At 31.7% G+C, this 18626-nt stretch overlaps 2 protein-coding genes across 3 annotated transcripts; both read right to left on the reverse strand.

Annotated features, from left to right (window-relative positions):
• Positions 1 to 368: 368 nt before the first annotated feature.
• LOC100798881 (UDP-N-acetylglucosamine diphosphorylase 1) lies at positions 369 to 9385 on the reverse strand. Its single transcript, XM_003524763.4, has 15 exons — positions 8994 to 9385; positions 8757 to 8811; positions 8478 to 8629; positions 6224 to 6263; positions 4899 to 4991; positions 4713 to 4825; positions 4554 to 4628; positions 3548 to 3587; positions 3328 to 3410; positions 3151 to 3228; positions 2661 to 2804; positions 1838 to 1905; positions 1295 to 1409; positions 924 to 1080; positions 369 to 731 (listed from the first exon to the last, which is right to left on the reverse strand). Exons 1-15 carry the CDS (start codon positions 9153 to 9155, stop codon positions 634 to 636), a joined length of 1473 nt encoding a protein of 490 aa, XP_003524811.1. The 5' UTR covers positions 9156 to 9385; the 3' UTR covers positions 369 to 633.
• A 2079-nt stretch (positions 9386 to 11464) lies between these two features.
• Positions 11465 to 16193, reverse strand: LOC100796038 (SAL1 phosphatase). 2 transcript variants are annotated; one of them, XM_006579992.4, is made up of 8 exons: positions 15943 to 16193; positions 15617 to 15692; positions 14382 to 14455; positions 14083 to 14288; positions 13032 to 13242; positions 12844 to 12942; positions 12571 to 12724; positions 11465 to 11887 (listed from the first exon to the last, which is right to left on the reverse strand). In XM_006579992.4, exons 1-8 carry the CDS (start codon positions 16006 to 16008, stop codon positions 11724 to 11726), a joined length of 1050 nt encoding a protein of 349 aa, XP_006580055.1. In that variant the 5' UTR covers positions 16009 to 16193; the 3' UTR covers positions 11465 to 11723. The 2 variants fall into 2 exon arrangements, with proteins under 2 accessions (XP_006580055.1, XP_006580054.1); XM_006579991.4 differs by having other exon boundaries at positions 12841 to 12942; positions 15943 to 16181.
• Between the last annotated feature and the right edge of the window lie 2433 nt (positions 16194 to 18626).

The raw sequence follows: 18626 nt of genomic DNA on the forward strand, positions 1-18626 counted from the left end.
TTGGTGATTCACATAGGACTTGCACTCAGTAAATTGTATAACCAAATATGAAATTTTGGATATTTCTCATCTTATTGTTTCAACCCAGGTGATAATGAAATTAATTTTACAATACGTGGATATGTAGAATATGACTTTCAACAAAAGAATTAGTAGTTAATGAAATATGTAAAATTTAATTTTCCAAACATATAATAAAGCACTTAATCCAAATCTTACATGGATAGTGAATTTGCTTAATGGGCAGGGATTTACATCCCCCTGTGCCATTTCCTCACCACCTCTACTTCCCCAACTACCTCAAATAAAGGGTGAAATTACAATAGAAAAAATTATGGACCATGGCGCTAATTAATTTGTTAAATAGGTAAGGAAAAAGGAAAATGGGGCGATATATTGGAGTCTGCATGGGCAAATAAATGCTCAGTAAAATTATGATACATGTACATTCCTCAGCAACACTAAAACAAATCAGTGGCCAAAAAAGAAAAACCAAAAACCAAAAGCCAATCAGAAACAGATTGGAGAAGATAATATACATTGATACATGTGAATTATGGGATACACAAATTAATCTGGCAACATGTATGGGACTGAGATCTCCCTCAAAAAAGCTGCAGAAACAGGGTGGAACTAAAATGAGATCTCACAAGGTGCATGAAATGTTCTTCCTCGACATATAGGTTCCAGGTTTTCACCAGCATACGAACAGAGTGGTGACACTTCAACACCTGAATAAGGGCAGGGACATTTCATGAAAAGAAAAAGAGTTAGATAAGACCATCATTTTTCTAACAAAAAATATACTATCTCTCCATCTATTTATGTCACATATTCTCTCCATGTGTGTATACATATGTCTGGGTAAGAGTCCGGCCGCAACTATATTTCTTCTCCTTGGAAATAAAGAGTAAATAACCTACCTGTTGCATATAAGGGCACTGAATGTGTTAAGAAGCCACCTGCAGCAACTACCCAACGAGTATGGAGTCGAAGAACAAGTAGTTTCGCACTGTCTGGAGTGTCAACATTGGATCCATTTGCATTTTTCACTGGTGCAAATTCCTCCTCCCGTAACACCTGAAAATGGATGCATAAAATATGCAATAATAAGAGTAGCTCACTTTTGCTCTTTATTAGGGACTCAAGAGATCACAAATTAATGATCAAGTGTTGACTGTTTCCAAATTAGGAGACTAAGAAAATCACTTTAAAATTTGAGGGACCTAAAGCAAACTTGGTCCAAATTTGGAGGACCAAAAAGATATTTAATCCAATTTAGAATTATATTCACCTCAAAAAGTGCAGTTGTAGGAGCATATGGAAATGCATCAAATATAAACTGTTCAAGTTTTAATCCCATTGTATATCCATGTATGGAAGGTATTTTCTTCTCTGCAAGATGATAACTGCATATAAAATCAATCCACAGATCAATATTCATAAAACAGCTAAAAGATTGCAGATTATATGATACAAATAAGTCCAAAGTGGTATCAACACCCTTTTTGACTTCATAGAGAATTAAACCTCATTAATTATCAACTACTGATAAATCAGGCCTCAGAAGAATAGTGATTAATTTTCCTGAGTAATCCATGCGATTTGATTAAACTAGTGAAGTGGATGATCTTTTCTCTACCATCAAATTGGTACCACAGCAATGTAACATTTTTAATTCGATATGGTATATGACGGTATACATTAAGACTACAAGGCTGCATGTCTAGCAATAAGTAAATGTCTTCACAGTTGGAATTCAGAAAACAATAAGAAGCAAGATGGAGGATGAATAATGGGGGCAGGGAGGTTGGAGTGAAGAAGGCAACACACATACATGCTGTCTTTTTCAAGGCCATTTGCCACTTGATTCAGAAAATCCAGAGTGAACATGTGTAAGCAGACCTGAAATCACAAGGTTAATAATGAAGCATGAGTAACAAGCCACTATGATGGCAACCACATGGATGCATAAGAAAGAAGACCTGAAGGAGTAATTATATCTTTCTGAAATATTTTAATACAGAACCTGAAAGCATAAGGTATATAAGATAGTAAGAAACAAAACTGGATGATAATTTTCATCATCGAAACACTCCCATAGTCTCTAACGGTGTATGCCTATTTGGTAAGAGATAATATATGATCATATCAAAGAGCAAAAGCTCCTGTCTGAATCTCACCAAGCCATTATCAAAATTTGATACTTTTGGTTTCCACTTAGTTAGGAAGTGTAGTGATTGGGCCAGGGAGTAGATGTAGTTAGTAGGAACAGTTAGGCAGTTGAAGATGTAGAGGTAGGGAATGAGCTGAAACAGTAGAAGGTATAGAGGAGTGGGCATTCTGACATTACCATTAGGGATCTGAGCATTAGCTTTCTTGGAAAAAGGAAAAACCCTTTGTGAAGGGAAACCTTTGGAAATAAACACAGCGAAAGTATTCTCTCTTCCTTTCTTTTCTCTTTTTTTCTCATCTCTTTTTTACTGAAACCTCAACTCATTTCTAGGTTCCTAACATGTAGGGCAAGAACTCTTCAGCCCCTAGCTTTCCATTCTAGAAGATCATAACCAAATTTCAAGGGCAATGATCCTCAAAGCTTATGGCAAACTGAGTGCAGAGAGGAGAAACAATGAGATTATATATAGGAAGAATAGACTAACATTACTCCAACAAAAACGAAGACGGCCAGTTGCTTGATTGACTGCAGAAGCTAGTGACTGGTCCAACTCACTGTATTCCACTACGGTAAGAGGACCACCTTTACCTCGTCTTACAAACACACCAACCTTTTCTTGTGGATATGCCTGTCATATAATGAAAAAATTTAATATGCAAACAAAATTAATTGAATTATTATTTTTATAAAAAAAAAACTACTTATCATATGCCTCGTGCAATTTTCATAAATTACTGATTCTGAATATTACCAACGAGATATAGAACTCTAAACATATTAGAATTGAACTATACCATAGGTATATATATTTAATGCATGCCTCCACTCTTTTCCTAGGCTATCATTTCTTAAACAGATTGGTTTTATTTCTTCGCACAGAGATGGCAAACATAAGCAATAAATAACTTGACCTCTCAAATTCAGAAATTATTCTACAGATTACCTCAATATGAATTACTTAATTGATCTGTTACCTTGCGGACAACTTTTGCAGCAGCAGCAACACCTTTATCAATGAAGTAACCTAAAAAAGTTGGATCGGCAACTCGAACCTGTTTCACAAATCCTAATCAATATTTCTTTAAATAAGAAGTGATAACTGACAAGGAAAACTGATTGAGAGATAAATAGGAAGCAAGAAAATAAATTACTAGTGCATTGTCAACTCCATAGCAATCAATATACTTAATTCCTTTTGAGGCCATATCCTCCAATAATTTGGTAGATTTCAGAGCTGAATAAAAAAAAGATTCCAATATATTTAATTTTGACTAACCAATATGTAAATTGTAATTGAAAAATGCAGTCTATGTCAGCATTTCAAACTGGAATATGAAAAAAGAACTCGTGTATATAAACCCCACAAGGTACCTGAATACACTCCACCATTCCCATCAGGAGCCTTTGCTACCTGGCTTTAAAAGTTTCAAATATTAAACCACCAGACATGTAACCAAAAAATAAAATAAAAACACAATTCAAAATAGGGTCATAAAAAATAAGAGCTAGAGTTCAAAAGTAGCAAGATAGAACTAAAATTAGATAAGTAAAACAAAACCAAAAGTTGTGAAAAAGAATCGTCCCTTCATGTTTTCATTCCCTAATTAGATACTTTAACATTTCACTGACCTTGAAATTTTGAAAAAGGATGAGTGAGAAAATAAAGGCTTTTTTTTAATAGTTTAGTCTTCTATTAATTTTGTTACTTAAATGTCTTAATCATTGGCATATGTTAAAATTTTAAAAATGTCATGCCATAAGGAGCCCTGAGTACTCCCTAACTATTTCAACATATTGGTGAATAAATTTGTCTTTCCAACTAGCAATCCTCAATTTTAAATAGTCTGTCATTTGACACCAAATTATTTACACAATTCAGCACAAAGAGAAGGATCCAGCTCCTCTAAAATGAGAAAATGCAGACTTGTCAATAAGCTTAATGAAAATTGTTCAAGGAATAGATTCAAGACCTATAAATAGGACAAAACTTGAGGCAATGCATATACAGCATTTTAAATTTGAGCTTGAAAAATGTTGTAACTCAATCCGACCTCCCTATGGCCATATTGCACAGGAACTCCAAGTTTTTATTAATATGTATATCCCCAGGATTTATTTTACAAGACACTTCATCTAGAAAAATTGGCACACACCAAGGTGCAGCAGCAGTCAAATTCAAATTTTGAATACTTAAAAAGATGCAGCAATTGTTCCAATTTATGACATGATCAAATAAATAAACCGTTTATCAACAATAATAGGTTGAATGCTAAGTTCTTGGTACCCTCATTTTTCTATGTTTTTAGTTTACATAAATTTAAGAAAGCAAAAAAGAGAAGAAAATATATTTACAGCTCAGTAAAGAATGAGAGTATACCCTGTATGGAGTCTCCATAATAAATCTACCATCCTTGGAAACACAAGGGATTGTTCCTTGCTGGAAAAAGGTAACCTATATCAAAGAGGTGAGTCCATGGTAAGTAAACAATAGTAAAACGAGTACTAATAGTACATGAAAAAGATTTAGACATCTTACCTGTTCTGCCTCGAGACCAAAAAATTTATGACTTTCAAAGAATTTGCGTGTTGCCTCATCAGTGAATGGACTGGTCATGATGTACCAGTGTATTTGCACTGAAGAAGCAGAATCTGCAATACATAAACTGATGAGGATGTAACCGAATAATGCAAGAAAAACTGAACCAAGACAAATGAAACTTACTCTCATTTGTAGCTTGAGCAGCTAGTCTCTGTGCACACAAAATCCTCTCAGCTTGAAGTTGAAAAAGTGATTTTCCAGATGGAAGTCCAATATCTAAAATATAATATAATATAATAATACAATAAAAAAGATGTATTTCATGATTTACCCTCAAAGCACATTAAAATGACAAAAATACCACAACTTACTTAGACATAAATACAATAGATAATGGGAAAATAAATAAAGGAAAGCTTATAAAAAATGTGGACTGCAGCTACTTTGATACAATTAGGAGTCGAGCTTGGCAGGAATTTTGGCAAGATAAAAGGGGATCGGAAGTTGAGAAGATAGGAAATGCACTCAGAATTCCTATTTATACCCAGTAAAAAAGTTAGTAATCCCGGAATCAGAAATTATTAGATACCTTCTACTTTACATGTAAATATCAACTTGCTTGTAACCCATCCATGCTCAACATTCAACAACTGCCTTTCTGCTATCCATGCCAAATATATTTTGCATTCTTTCTTACCAGAAGGATTTTAACTAAAGAATCTATATATAAATAGAAGCTTCCTGGCTTTCATTTCATCCGAAGAAGTTTATTATCTTCCCAAACTTGTTTGTCTAAAGGAAGTTTCTACAATTGGTTCTAATTAGAATGATTTACCATGAAATATAAGGCTGAGTACATCAATATGCAGTGTGTATATTATAAACATCATTAAAAGTCACAACAAATGAAAAATGAACTGAAAGAAAAGACAAATAGGGAACCATTGGTACAATGATTTTAACATTATATGGAATTTTATAAATTTCCCGGTCCAACAATATTGTTATAGCTATAAACTGATAGGAAACTTCCCTATAGTGAAGAGTTGAAGAGGATAAAGGCCAATCGATAGATCAACTGATCAAGTTTGTAATATGCCTAAAACTTGGAAGGTTTACATTAGGAAGAGAAAAGGAACATGAGAAGGGAACCAGGGATGGGAAGGGATGTGAGGTACAATGGGGTGAGTTGGCAAAGTTAGTTATAGAGGGATGGGAAGAGAGACAACGGGGGAGAGAGAATATATTTTGGGTAAATTTCAGCCTCTGTAGCTTGGACTCTCAACTACAGAAACTGCGAACTTTCTTATATTTTTTTCCCATTTTTTCTACTTGTTTTCCCTACTTATCCAAAAGATATCTACTGTTTGTGTGGAATCTCTTATACATATATAAAAGAAGCATTTCAGTAGCATTGTGCCTCTGTTTCTATCAAACTGGTCCAACACGCCAACTAAAGAAATTTGAGCTTCAATAATTTGCTTTCAATATCAAGTGAGAATACTCACTGAAACATCCTTTTGGATCTGAACTTCCAAGTCGAGTCCCCTGCATTTAAAGTTTTGGGACATTCTTAAGTCAGCCAAACAGATAGAGTGATAGACAATTTGAAATTTAACCGTAAAGAATGAAGACTGAATACTACTTAAAAAAGGTCCAGGTGCATCAGGTCCACTAAAAATATAATAGTGATACATAACTAATATTCTGAGGCTGAACACAGTAAGCATCAAAAGAAATCACGGCAAAAAGATTCTTTCCTCTCATATATCATTTGTAAGTTGTAACATCTTTCACGATACAAGTAAATGTTTCTCCAGATTTACTGAAGGTGCTTGAAAGTCATTCACAGTAAATGTTCAGTGTAAAAATTACCAAGAAGATTTTGATTGAATTATCAAGAAAACCATAAGATAATTCATCAGGCTAACATTTCCAGACTTCATGCTGCAATAAGTATTGAGGAAAAAAACAAACAAATCCATAATTTCTAAAATTGAAGATGAACTAAGAATTGGATCAGCATTGAACTCTTATGCAAATGCATAACCATCACCAAAATTAGTCACATTTTTATAGCAAAAAATAATACTTTGTTCGTGATATTATACTTAGTCTCATGATTAGACAAACAATGCCAACTAAGAAGCAGAAAAAGGAGTCTTTCAAATTTGCTAGTGCAGGTGGTTTTTCAAGCCTTCAAGTTAAATGATCTGTTATATATTAAAAAAAAACAACATTTTATTCAAACACATTTTTTTAACACATTGCTATTGATTTTATTTCATGTGGGTATCATTAAAAAATCACACTCTCTTTTTAATGGAACTCATGCTAAATTCATCTAATAATAGGGTGTTGAAAATAATGATACTAGTATTTCTTAAAATAGAAGTAGTCAATACACATCAAGATAATATTTAGAAATTGGTATAGTCTTTAATCTTTTTACATTGTTATAGATGGTATTTAGAAATTAATTTAATGAATAAAATTTATTTTAATGGTAACGTAAAAAGTATAAATATTCACAATTTTCATTTTAAAAATCATTGTTATAATTATATTTTATTGACAATTTACAAATACTGTTATATTTAATGTTGATTGACGAAATTTAAATATTTATTAAATAAATTAAGAAAAGTAAAATTAAATTTTAATTGAGTAATTAAAAAAAAAACATTGATTTTATTAGATTTAATATGAGACAAGGTTTCATGAAAAAGAGAAAAAAAATGAATAATTCTCAGGACGCATGCACATAAAATAAAAAAAGAAATACACATTTCATGAAAAAAAAAAAAAGGGAGTATGATATCACTTTATAAGAATAAAAAATGAGGCATCAAATTTAATAATAGCCAATAGGAATAGATAAATAATAACAATATCAACAGAAATGATTGGGTTCATGTAAAAGTTACTAACAATTAATAATATCTGAATATTTAGGCTGTATTTTAATAAGATGAGCATTTAGAAATTCCATTAGTTATTCGAGCTATGAGGCTACGTCACAAATAAACTAATAAAGAAATATTAAAAATCAGGAATTATTTTTTCTTTTAAAATAGGGAAAAACATTAGAGTTTTAATAAGCGGAAGTATCATGTTTTAATGTTGATGCCGCTAACCATATGCTATGTATTCATTTTGACGGAATCCGATGAGATGAGAGACACGAGGGCAACCCCATAACATAAAGCAACTTTATTGTGCTTAATGATTACAATAAACCAAGTTAAAGCCACTGCTTTTTACACCCTAAGAAATCAATTATACACCATAACACATCAAAGCAGATTAGTAAAGTTAAAAAAGAATAAACAAAAGAGCATCCGCTCTTACTACACTATCAACCTTTGCAGCCAATGATGTTGCTTTTTAGGGACAATCAAAACGGAAGACCCCCGAATTCTACATTTCTACTTTGTCTCAAACGGAGAAGGTTCACCAAAAGGGTAGGCATTATAACAAAATAATTCTAATAGAAAAAGAGAAATCATACTACTTGTTATCTTTATTATCATAGTCATCACATCAATAATGCACTCTCGGTGTAATAAAGTTAGCATAAAACATAACTGAAAGACACCATTACGGCATGCATTCAAAGATTCTTAACACATGTCGCTGGCATCAAACAATATTGAAATAACACATCATTATTATCATTCATCATCTTCTAATCACTAAATTTCTTTTTTAAAAAACAAAAAAGAATATGTATATGTTCATCAAAAACAGATTAAAATATACCTGGCCACCAGATAAAAGCAACACAGCTAATTTGCCATCAGAAATGGCCTTCAATCCCATTTTCCACCATCTCTCTCGATCCTCTTGGCTTCTCTCCTCCACCGTCGACACACTGCTCTCCGGCACAGGCTCAATGGCCGCCGCCGGCAGTCCTGAAAGCAATCGCAATTTAGTTACACGCGGCAAAACACGCAATCGTTAATCAACATACATGCACGTAAAGAGAAGAATTCGATTCGATCAATTAACAAACACGTAATCACTAATTAACATCCAGACCTTGAGATCGCAGCGAGCACCGAATAATCCGGTCAATTCTCGAAAGATCTAAACTCTGCAACATGCAACAGATTAATTAAACAAAACAGAAACAAAAATCACGCAATAAGGAGGTCAAAACGATCCGAAATTGGAAAATGAGACGAATACGATTCGCAAATCTGAAGTTCCGAACTCGAATCGGAGGCGAATTTGGAGGAGAAGAGAGGGAATTGGATAGGAAGGAATAAAACTTACCTCAATGTCCTTGATGAGAAACTCGCGTTCCTCGTAAGAGAGCTCGTACCAGAGGGCGAAAGCGTCTTCTTGACCGTAGTCTTTCAGTCTCTCGAGGAGAGCTTGCGGCGGCGAAGAAACGGCGCCGTTGCCTTCGAATCCCACCGACGATGGCTCCCTCATTTTTTTGTCTCTCTCTTCAGTTTCGGTTTCGATTTCGATTTCAGATCTCGAAATTGTGAAGAGAGCGAGCGAGCGACTGAGTGAGGTTGAGTGTTGGTGTTAATGTATGGTTGGTTGGTTATGGAGACAGGGGAACAGTGGCGAGGAAGACAAGAATCAAATCGGTAACCACCCTCCTTCGGTCACTCTCACAATGACCTAAATACCCCTCCCTCTTTCACATCTGGATTATGCTGCCGTCATTATCAATTTCGCTGCTAATCTAGTAATTTCACTCACCAAACCAAAATATAAAAAATTAAAATTAAAAAAAGTTTGGAGAAATTTGTCTTTTTTTTTCTTTCTTCAATAGCACTTTACTAAAGTGATTCTTAAGTCAAGATTTGTCACATTCATTAAACCCAAAGTGAACCTAACATATGATATTCTTACACCCAGGGCATCTTGTAACAGATTAGCCAAACAAGAAATTATTTGTTGTTATTAAGTGTACATGTAATTATTTTATCACATCATCTAAACCATTAATATATTTTAAGAATAATATAATGATAAAGTACATTTATATTACATGTTCATATAATTTCACATCAATAATATATATAAATTAAACTTTCGAAGTCTTAAATTTTTTATTAACGTTGACATATGTTTCTTGTTCTGATACTCATGAAGACCAATAGTACTTATCTTGCATATTCTTTTTTGGGGAGGTGTTCTATGACAAACAGATTCTCCTAACTACCAAATAATCATTTCCATTTAGCTGGTTGAAGTCACGAACAGTCACCCAAAATATTTAGAATTCAAGTATCCACCACCACCAAAGTCCACAAGGACACATTTTATTTGTTAAGATAAGATTGATTGGGAAAGACCTAAAGTTGATAATTTTTGTTTAAGCAAGCACATTTCAATAATTTAATTTTGACAGATTACCATAACACACCCAACCGACTATAGCATATTCGAATGGAAAGCAACAGCTTCGAGTTAGGTAAGAGCATATGTCAACTTAATATACACGGATATGCTCTTGATTCTATCAAATATCATAAACGTATCTTGTCATGTCATGAACCTCTCTGATGTGAAATTCCGATTACCCCCTCCACCCTCATGTTCTCCTATCATTGCATATTTTCATATTTTTTACGTAGCACACGTAAGATAGTCGTGTTGCACTGCTAAATCATAATTTAGTTATTAAATGAAAAACTGAAGAAAAAAAAATTGCACATCTAGAAATTTTACATGCATATAACATTGCAAACAATTCATGCATAGCAGAAAGTGACACACTGTGCATATATGCATAACATCGCAAAGACGCAAACAATTCATACATACATGTATTGCTGGGTATATGAGCTGTAGCGTACAGAGTTTATTTAATCTGTAATTCGCACATGGGCTTTATTAAAAAAAGTTCATTTTAAAACTTAGGTTTCTTTAGTCCAGTCCATGTAACTTATAGAGTTTGTGTATGAGTAGAAAGTTGCAAAGGTATATTTGAGATAAATGTACGTTTAGAGAAATATCATCACCCTTATTTTTACTTTCAACTTATTTTTATCCATTGAATTTGTATAGAACCACGCACACCATATTTTTAACTTAAATCCAAACACACGGAATTAGCGGTTGTCATTTCACATGTTAATAAACGTAGGTTTCTGCAGTGCAAAAAAAAACGCAGGTTTCTTTCAGTTCAGTCCATGTAACTTATAGAATTAGCGGTTTTTATTTCACAGGTTAATGGGTTCACCTGTGAATCATTATGATTTTTTTTTAAAAAAAAAATAAACAATAATTTAATATTTGATTTATTTTATTCAAACTATTATGAACCATAAAATTCTCTTTGAATATCTAATATCATTGAATATCTGGAGGTCGAATTCAAGACTATATGTTAAACTGAAAATTTTGAATAACTGCACGCGGGTTGATTCATGATGTTTAGATCATGTTAAAGTATATTGGTGTAATATTATATTTGGTAAAGTAATTCAATTCCTTATGCATACATATATTACTTCCATTTCATTTATAAGTGTATTGCTAGCTCTCTCTCTCTCTCTCTATATATATATATATATATTTTGACAATTGCATGTTTCAAAGTTCATATTTTCTGCGAAACAAACTCAGATTTTGATATATGAGGTCACTACTTGCCATCCTTTCCTTATTATCCTGATATTCGATTACTAAATTTCAGGTTATTTTTGGATCAATATATATTGAAAATTTGAAATAACATCACCTCTGACAAGTTAATCTAGAAGAATTAATTATCAAACAAGTTTAAAATAAGATCTCTCATCTCTGTTTATTAATAGAAAAGGAGAGAAAAGGACAGGTATATAGAAGGAGAAGAAAATAGCAGCTGCAAAAAACCAGAGCACAAATCTGCTGCTACAAAGGAAGTATCAGAGGAAGTCCCATCATTTGTTTAACTTCATCAGAATGAAATATAGCACAATTGAGGGGAAGGCCCCATATAACACGAGCCGACAACAACGTTAGCAAGCTCATTTGTAGAATCATTCGCTTAAATGGAAATCACAAGGATGATGCTTTCTCATTGAGTGCTTCTTTAACTGCTGTCAGAAGTGATGGCATCAATTTCTGGTTTGTAACAATAATACCAGATACAACATCAAGAAACTTTCCTTTTGAAAAGTCCAAAGGGTTCCCCGCAGCATCCATGGCAATACCTCCAGCTTCTACAGAAGTCCAGTTACATGTATAGAAGATTAGAAGCAGAAAGACACATTCACAACATCTAATCTATGCAGGAACCTATACATGTTAATTGTCTATAAAAGGCATAACTTTTGGCATGTTTCATTCTCAATTATGAGTACATATGCCCTTTAAAATAAGAAAGCAGTATATAACTCATCCATGAGAAGATAATATCATATCATTGTATTGACTCTTGAGGAGTTGTGTGGGCAAATAAATTGTAACCACTAAAATATATTCAATACCCCACTCCTCCCAACCAGCAAATATCCGGTATTCTTGTAGCACCTACTCCCTTACAACTATTTTTCTTTATTTAGCAGTTTTTTTTCTTGTTTTTATTTTAGAAACAAAAATTAAATTTAAGGAAAAACAACCATACATGTCAGATGTCTTACTTTGAAGAGAAAGGAGTATATAAAAAATTCAACCTCCATGTCCCCCAACCCAACCTTCCACAGGCAACAAAAAAAGTAGTGCATTCAATTTATGTTTTCATCCATTACACCAAACAAAGATCAATGCTAAAGAACATGATAATGACAAGTCAAACATAATCAGTGAGTTAAATATAACTATTCAGCAGCACCTTAAAATATGTGAAGACTGAAGAAACATCGTACAACAAAGGAAATAATTCATAATAATGAAAAATACACACCAGTCACAACAATGCTGCCAGCAGCATGATCCCATATTTTTTCACGGTATCCTCTGTGAGGGAAACGCAAATATATAGCCCCATCTCCTCTTGACAAAGCTCCATATTTTGCTTGGCTATCAATTCTGACTGGTGGTGCTTTGACACCAAGTTTCTGTTCATGAAGTAATAATGGTCAAGAAATGTCTGCAGATTAAATCTAAAAGAGCTAAATGAAAAACTAAAAAAATATATGAATAAGGAAAAATGTGTTAACTATAGAAACAGTACTACTTCTGCGATTGAGCTAGATAAGTCATGCAAGGAGTGTGCTGCTTCAAAAGATTCGAAAAATGATGCTTCCTCTGGATTATCAATATCACAGACATGCACCTGGATGATCATTTGGTCATAGGACAATTGTCAAGGACATTACCAAAAGTGTAAAGTTTCAAGTAAGACAACATTTTATAAGCACCAACCCTAGTTTGTGTAGAACCGCCCAGTGCTTGCATATATGTTCCATCACCAACTTTAGCAAAGAAGAGACAACCAACTTCATTTGAAGAAGAATGCTGCTGATTAGAGCCAATGGATGCCAGTGGAAGATTTGGACAAGCCAAGACACCCAATACAATTTTGCCTTCATGTAACAAAGCTAATGCTATAGCATATTGATCTCCTCTTACAAACCTATAATGTCCTCTCACAACCATGAGCTACTCAATGACACATACAAAATGATAGCACGGTGACCATGCAAGTGAAACAAAAACTATACTATAGACTGTAAATTAGGAAATTCAATATTTAATCAAATGTTTAATTATTTTGATGAGTATACTAGTATTTTATGTTATCAAATTTTTGTGGCTTCAAAAATATAGATTAACAATTTTCATTTAGCATGAAACAGATATTCCAATTTTCATAAACCTGAACTGCTCTAGACAAATTAAGGGCCTTTGCTTTGAGAAAACATTTTCTATTTTCATTTTATGTTTTCACTTGGTTTCCTGGTAGAAAATGAAAGCAGAAAATAATAAAAAATTGTTTTCCCTATTTACTGTACAAACCTTTGAAAATAAGAAATAAAATAAAAACAAGGTGACATTTTTTTTTTAATTAAAAGTAAAAAAAAAATGAAAACAGAAAACGTTTCTCAAACCAAGTGGTCCTTTAGATAATCAATTTCACCATGCCTGTTAATAGATAATGTCTTTCAAAATTAAAAATCATCTTTATAGTTATATGTATGTTTGAAATGATAGTAAACGGATTTCAACCACTATTTTTGTCCTTACTTCCTAATCAAAATAAGATATTGAATGGCAACTGCAATCTTAGAAAATAATCAAGATTAATAATACTAGAAAAATTTCATGTATTTATGACACGAGATATTACAAACAACTTCATGCTGCAAGAAGATTCCAATTTTTTAGGAAGAGAAACTAATGAAACTTCAACACACAGAAGATAGAATTCATAGGATATTGAATTTTTTGAGAGAAAAAAAAAAAAGATACTCACCCTTTAGTACCATCTATCGGATCCAAAACCCAGTGCCGTCCAACTGAACCACCTTCAGATTTACCACTGTCGATGGCCACAAGCACGTCATCTGTTGTTAAAGTAGAAAAGCTATTTGATCCTTCACTAGCAAGAGTATCATTGACAAGTTCTGTAATGCGATTCAGAGTATCCTGGCCACTTTCCTTACGAAGATCACCTGAATCCTAAAGTTTTAAAATTGGACTTTATACTCAAGCATGGAAAATAAAGCAGAGTTTTTGCATGTCCAAGAAATCTGTAAGAGTTTACAATTTCACCTCCTCAGCTACTAATGAAAATGATTCAGAAGGAAGTTCTCTCTCAAGTATAAAGCTGACCAATGCTTGTGAACCTGCAAACCACATGGAAGCAACACAATTTATACGAAGTGAATCAGCACTACAGTTAAACCTCAATGAATGAGTGTAACAACTAGAAAAATATAAATTGGAAAATTGTAGCAAAAAATGTAAATATTTTTTTTTTTTACAAGTGACTCATATTATAGGCAATGAAGTACGAGCTCAAAATTTACATTATCTTACAAAACAAAAACAAAAAAAGACTTTCCAGAAGCAATTCAAATTGCTACTTTACAAAGGAAATAGGGAACATCCACTTTTTATTGGGGAGGTGGTAGAAAAAGGAATATCCACTAATACGCATGATGACTAGTTTATTATGCTCAAGAGAAATTTGCCCCAAGAACTTGCTGGCTGAGCTAAATGTAATTAGGTCCGGTTTTCGTATTTACAAAACAAATAAAAAATGGGGACACATTGCTGAACAATACAAAGTATGATAGTAATAAATAAATTAGTGAGGGAAGGCGGACAAAGCATTTGGTATAGTTGCATGTTATAACATAGAACTAGAAGTGGAAGGTCTTTCCTCATCTCTGTCCTGTAAGACAAAATGCTTTATACAAGCCAACCTTGGCTTATACATAGTAAACCATCAAACACAATTTACAACAATAGGCTTATACTAGCTAATCATCAGAATTTTTCAACTAAAAGAGATTTTCAATATGGTTTAAAACTAGTACTAGTATGCTAGGACTTATGAATAATTGGTACAGAGATTGTATTTATAACAATATTATTAAAGAACAACTCTCCTAAAATCTTAAGCCTTACTCTCATTGAAGGAATGCAATAGATTTCAAACTACAATGATAGTGTAAACTGTTAAAATTTGTTGGCTCATTCTTGTTAACTGAATTCGTCAAATATTAATGGAACGCATCATCTACAATTTAAAATTCAAGAATGTGAAACATCATAGGACTGGACTTCATCTGCACTATACAATGAGGAAGAGGAACATGAATTTCTTCAAAGGAGTGAAAGGACTGGAACAACAAAGTACCTTGAAATTAAAGTATGACTCTTTTGATAGCATATGTCAAGCTAATAAACTAAAAACATGCCGGAAATGTTGTGATCAGATCAGAAACCCTGCATTATTCATCAAAATATAACATGGCAAGTATTTGAAAAGATAACTCAACCATAATCAGCCACTGTGACAGGACTTTTGTCTGACTTTGAGTGCACATCGGATTGCAGAAGAGCCTTCTGAACTTTCTGCACAAACCACACAACGAAGAATCAATCAGTACCCATAAGCATTTTTTTCTTCATTCAATTCTTCAGGCATTGATCGTTGCAGCACTTAGAAAAAAAGAAAAAAAATATAAAAATCAGCAATTCGAATAATTTTAATAACCGGGTTATGGAATTGCGCAAAAACTAGTCTAAAATTTCAACATAACACATCTAAAAATAAAATAAAAAAATTATGGTAGCAATTGAGATGAGAAAGGGGAAGGGGTGCCTGGCAGAGACGAGCAGCGAGAGTGACTGCTTTCTTTGCAGCGGCGAGTTCCTTCTCGTAAGGCATTGAAGAAACGATTAGTGTTAGTGGCGACGAACGAAAACAGCTTCTCCTTGTTGATAGGGTGGGTTCCAACAATTTCCAATCACTTCTCACACTTATAGCTCTTGCTCTCCACCAAAGTCTTGGAGTGCCCTTCCTTACTCTCTTATTATTATTAATTCTGAATTATTTGCTGCACTGCCCTTTCCACCAGAGCCATGACCTGTGGGCATCTATTGCGGGTTAGAGGTGGGTCGGGCAATTTTTTAGTCTATCCACCTAATTTGTGGGTTAGATAAGTTCAACCCGTGGGTTAGTGGGTCAGTCCGTCAATCCACTAAATTTAAATAATATATTATTTTATTTTATTATTATTATAAATTTATAATTGTTAAAAAATTAAATTTTTATTTTGTATCTAGCAACCCAATTAGCAATTTACATTAGAATAAGGCCCCATTGAATTAGCAATTTGTTAATGGTTCGCACGCAACTCAAATACACAGAGCCTGCACTTTTCTTAATTTCTTAAAAATATAATTTCTTAGTATTTTATTGGTATTTAATATTATTTAATATATATATATATATATATATATTAATAAATTTATCTTTTTTTAAATATTTAGTATCATATTAAATATAATTACATCAAAATTGAGTAAAAAATTTAATTATATTTTTAATTAAGTAGGTATAATCTTCAAACATGTCTAAACCTATTGAAAATTTCTATAATTTGCTCGTTATGTGTATGAATTAAAAAGAAAATAGTAAATATATATTTATAATTATTTAAATTTAAATTCATTAAACTTTTGCATTATAAAATATTTATAAAATAAATTTTTTATTATTTTATAATTTATTATAAATAATTCATTATAAATAAAATTTGTAAGTATTATGAATATCTTTTAAAATTAAACATATTGATGATCAATCTTTTCATGGGATTATCATCATAAAATACAATACATCAAATATTATGATTTATTAAAGTAACTTATCATATATTTTCTTATAACTTATATATTTCATATTTATTAATATTTAAATAAATAAAAAGATTAAAATATAAAATAATTAACTTAACTTTAAAATCATCAAAGATATGAGTATAGTTTTATAGTATATAATCATAATAATTGTTCTTAAAATAATTATAACAATAATGTGAATAAATTTCATATTTATATAATTTCTCACTCACATAATGAATATGAAATAATGGGTAAAAGCATAATAATAATTGTTCTTAAAATAATCATAACAATAATGTGTGTTGTTTTATTTATTTGACTTATTAATGATATTATTTATTTTTTTTGTCTTTGTAGATGAAATTAATGGTGATGTTGAAAAAAGAAGAAGAAGTTGTTTTGGATTTCACAGATTCTAATGTTTAATTTCATTAGTTTAGAAGTTTATTTTTGATAATATTTAAATTTCAATTATCTTAATGTTGAATGTTTATTTTGAAGATTTCAATCACTTTAATATTAAATGTTTGAATTTGATTTTATTTGATTTTTATATTGGATTTTATTTTAAATTGTTTGGAATAATTTTATTTTTTTTACAAAAAAAAGACAGAAAAGTGAATCAGCCCGCATAACCCACCAATCCGTGATGGGTCGGGCCTGACTGACATTTTGTTAGTTCACACAAAAGTGGATCGAGCTGAACTAACCCACTTTTAGCTCAACCCATTATGGACCAACTCACGTAAACCAAACTGACTCGTTTTGAGAGGTATAGTCAGTAAAGGTGTTGAATTTTTCTTACCTATATATATATATATATATATATATTATGAGCAATTCACCGAGTAATTTTATCGGATGAACCATCATTTAGTTCCGGAAAATATAAAATATTGCCACACTAGTCTTTTAAAGTAAAAAAAAAATGTTAATGTGGTCACTTTAATCCATAAATTTAACTATTTATTATCATTTAGTCTTAAAAATATATTAATATTATCACTGGTTACAAAAGTTTTTGAATTTTAAACTAAAAAAGTGACAAATTACACTTTAAATTAATCTGATTTAGTTGTATTATTTTTTTTAACTAAAACGACAATATCTCACACTATGAATGACCACATTGGTTATTTATTATAATTTTATCCTAATAAAAAAATTGTAAGTAATATATTTATGATTGACTGAAATTTATTAAAAATTATTCATTTCGATTAGACTAATTATTCATTTAATGATTATCTCTCTTGATTTAGAAATAAGTTCTATAAAATTGTTGATTTTTAATCAATTTCAACTAATTCAAGAAAATTGTTAGAAAGAAAATACTAAAAAAAGTATCACTAACATTTTTTATATAAAACAAAAGGTTTTCTTTCTTTTTTTTTACTTAGGTGTCAATTTCATATTTTTTTATATACAAATTAATTTATTAATGAGTTAATTATTATTTTAGTCCCTAAATTTTGGTGTATGCTTTTAATAGTCATTGAAATCTAAAAAGTATTTTTTAGTGCTTGAATTTTGACAAATTACTTTTTCTAGCTCCTGCATAAATTACTTTTTTTTAACCACTAAAATTTACATTTTAAAACTGTGACACATAACTTATTTTAACTTGTTTGGATAAATTTCTATAGAACCAATTCTAGG

The sequence above is a fragment of the Glycine max genome, chromosome 5 (assembly GCF_000004515.6).
Source record: "Glycine max cultivar Williams 82 chromosome 5, Glycine_max_v4.0, whole genome shotgun sequence".
NCBI classification, from domain to species: domain Eukaryota; kingdom Viridiplantae; phylum Streptophyta; class Magnoliopsida; order Fabales; family Fabaceae; genus Glycine; species Glycine max.

Bases quoted from the DNA above. Each gene is read 5' to 3' on its own strand.
- LOC100796038 (XM_006579991.4), bottom strand. From the start codon at position 16,008: ATGCCTTACGAGAAGGAACTCGCCGCTGCAAAGAAAGCAGTCACTCTC. The intron at 15,693-15,942 runs GCACCCCTTCCC...TGGTTTGTGCAG, and splicing joins TCGCTGCTCGTCTCTGCCAG to AAAGTTCAGAAGGCTCTTCT. The intron at 13,243-14,082 runs GTGAGTATCTTT...AGGACATTATAG, and splicing joins CCGATAGATGGTACTAAAGG to GTTTGTAAGAGGAGATCAAT.
- LOC100798881 (XM_003524763.4), bottom strand. From the start codon at position 9,155: ATGAGGGAGCCATCGTCGGTGGGATTCGAAGGCAACGGCGCCGTTTCT. The intron at 6,264-8,477 runs GTATATTTTAAT...CTTTAAATGCAG, and splicing joins TGCTTTTATCTGGTGGCCAG to GGGACTCGACTTGGAAGTTC. The intron at 3,411-3,547 runs GTACCTTGTGGG...TTTTTTATTCAG, and splicing joins GAATGGTGGAGTGTATTCAG to CTCTGAAATCTACCAAATTA.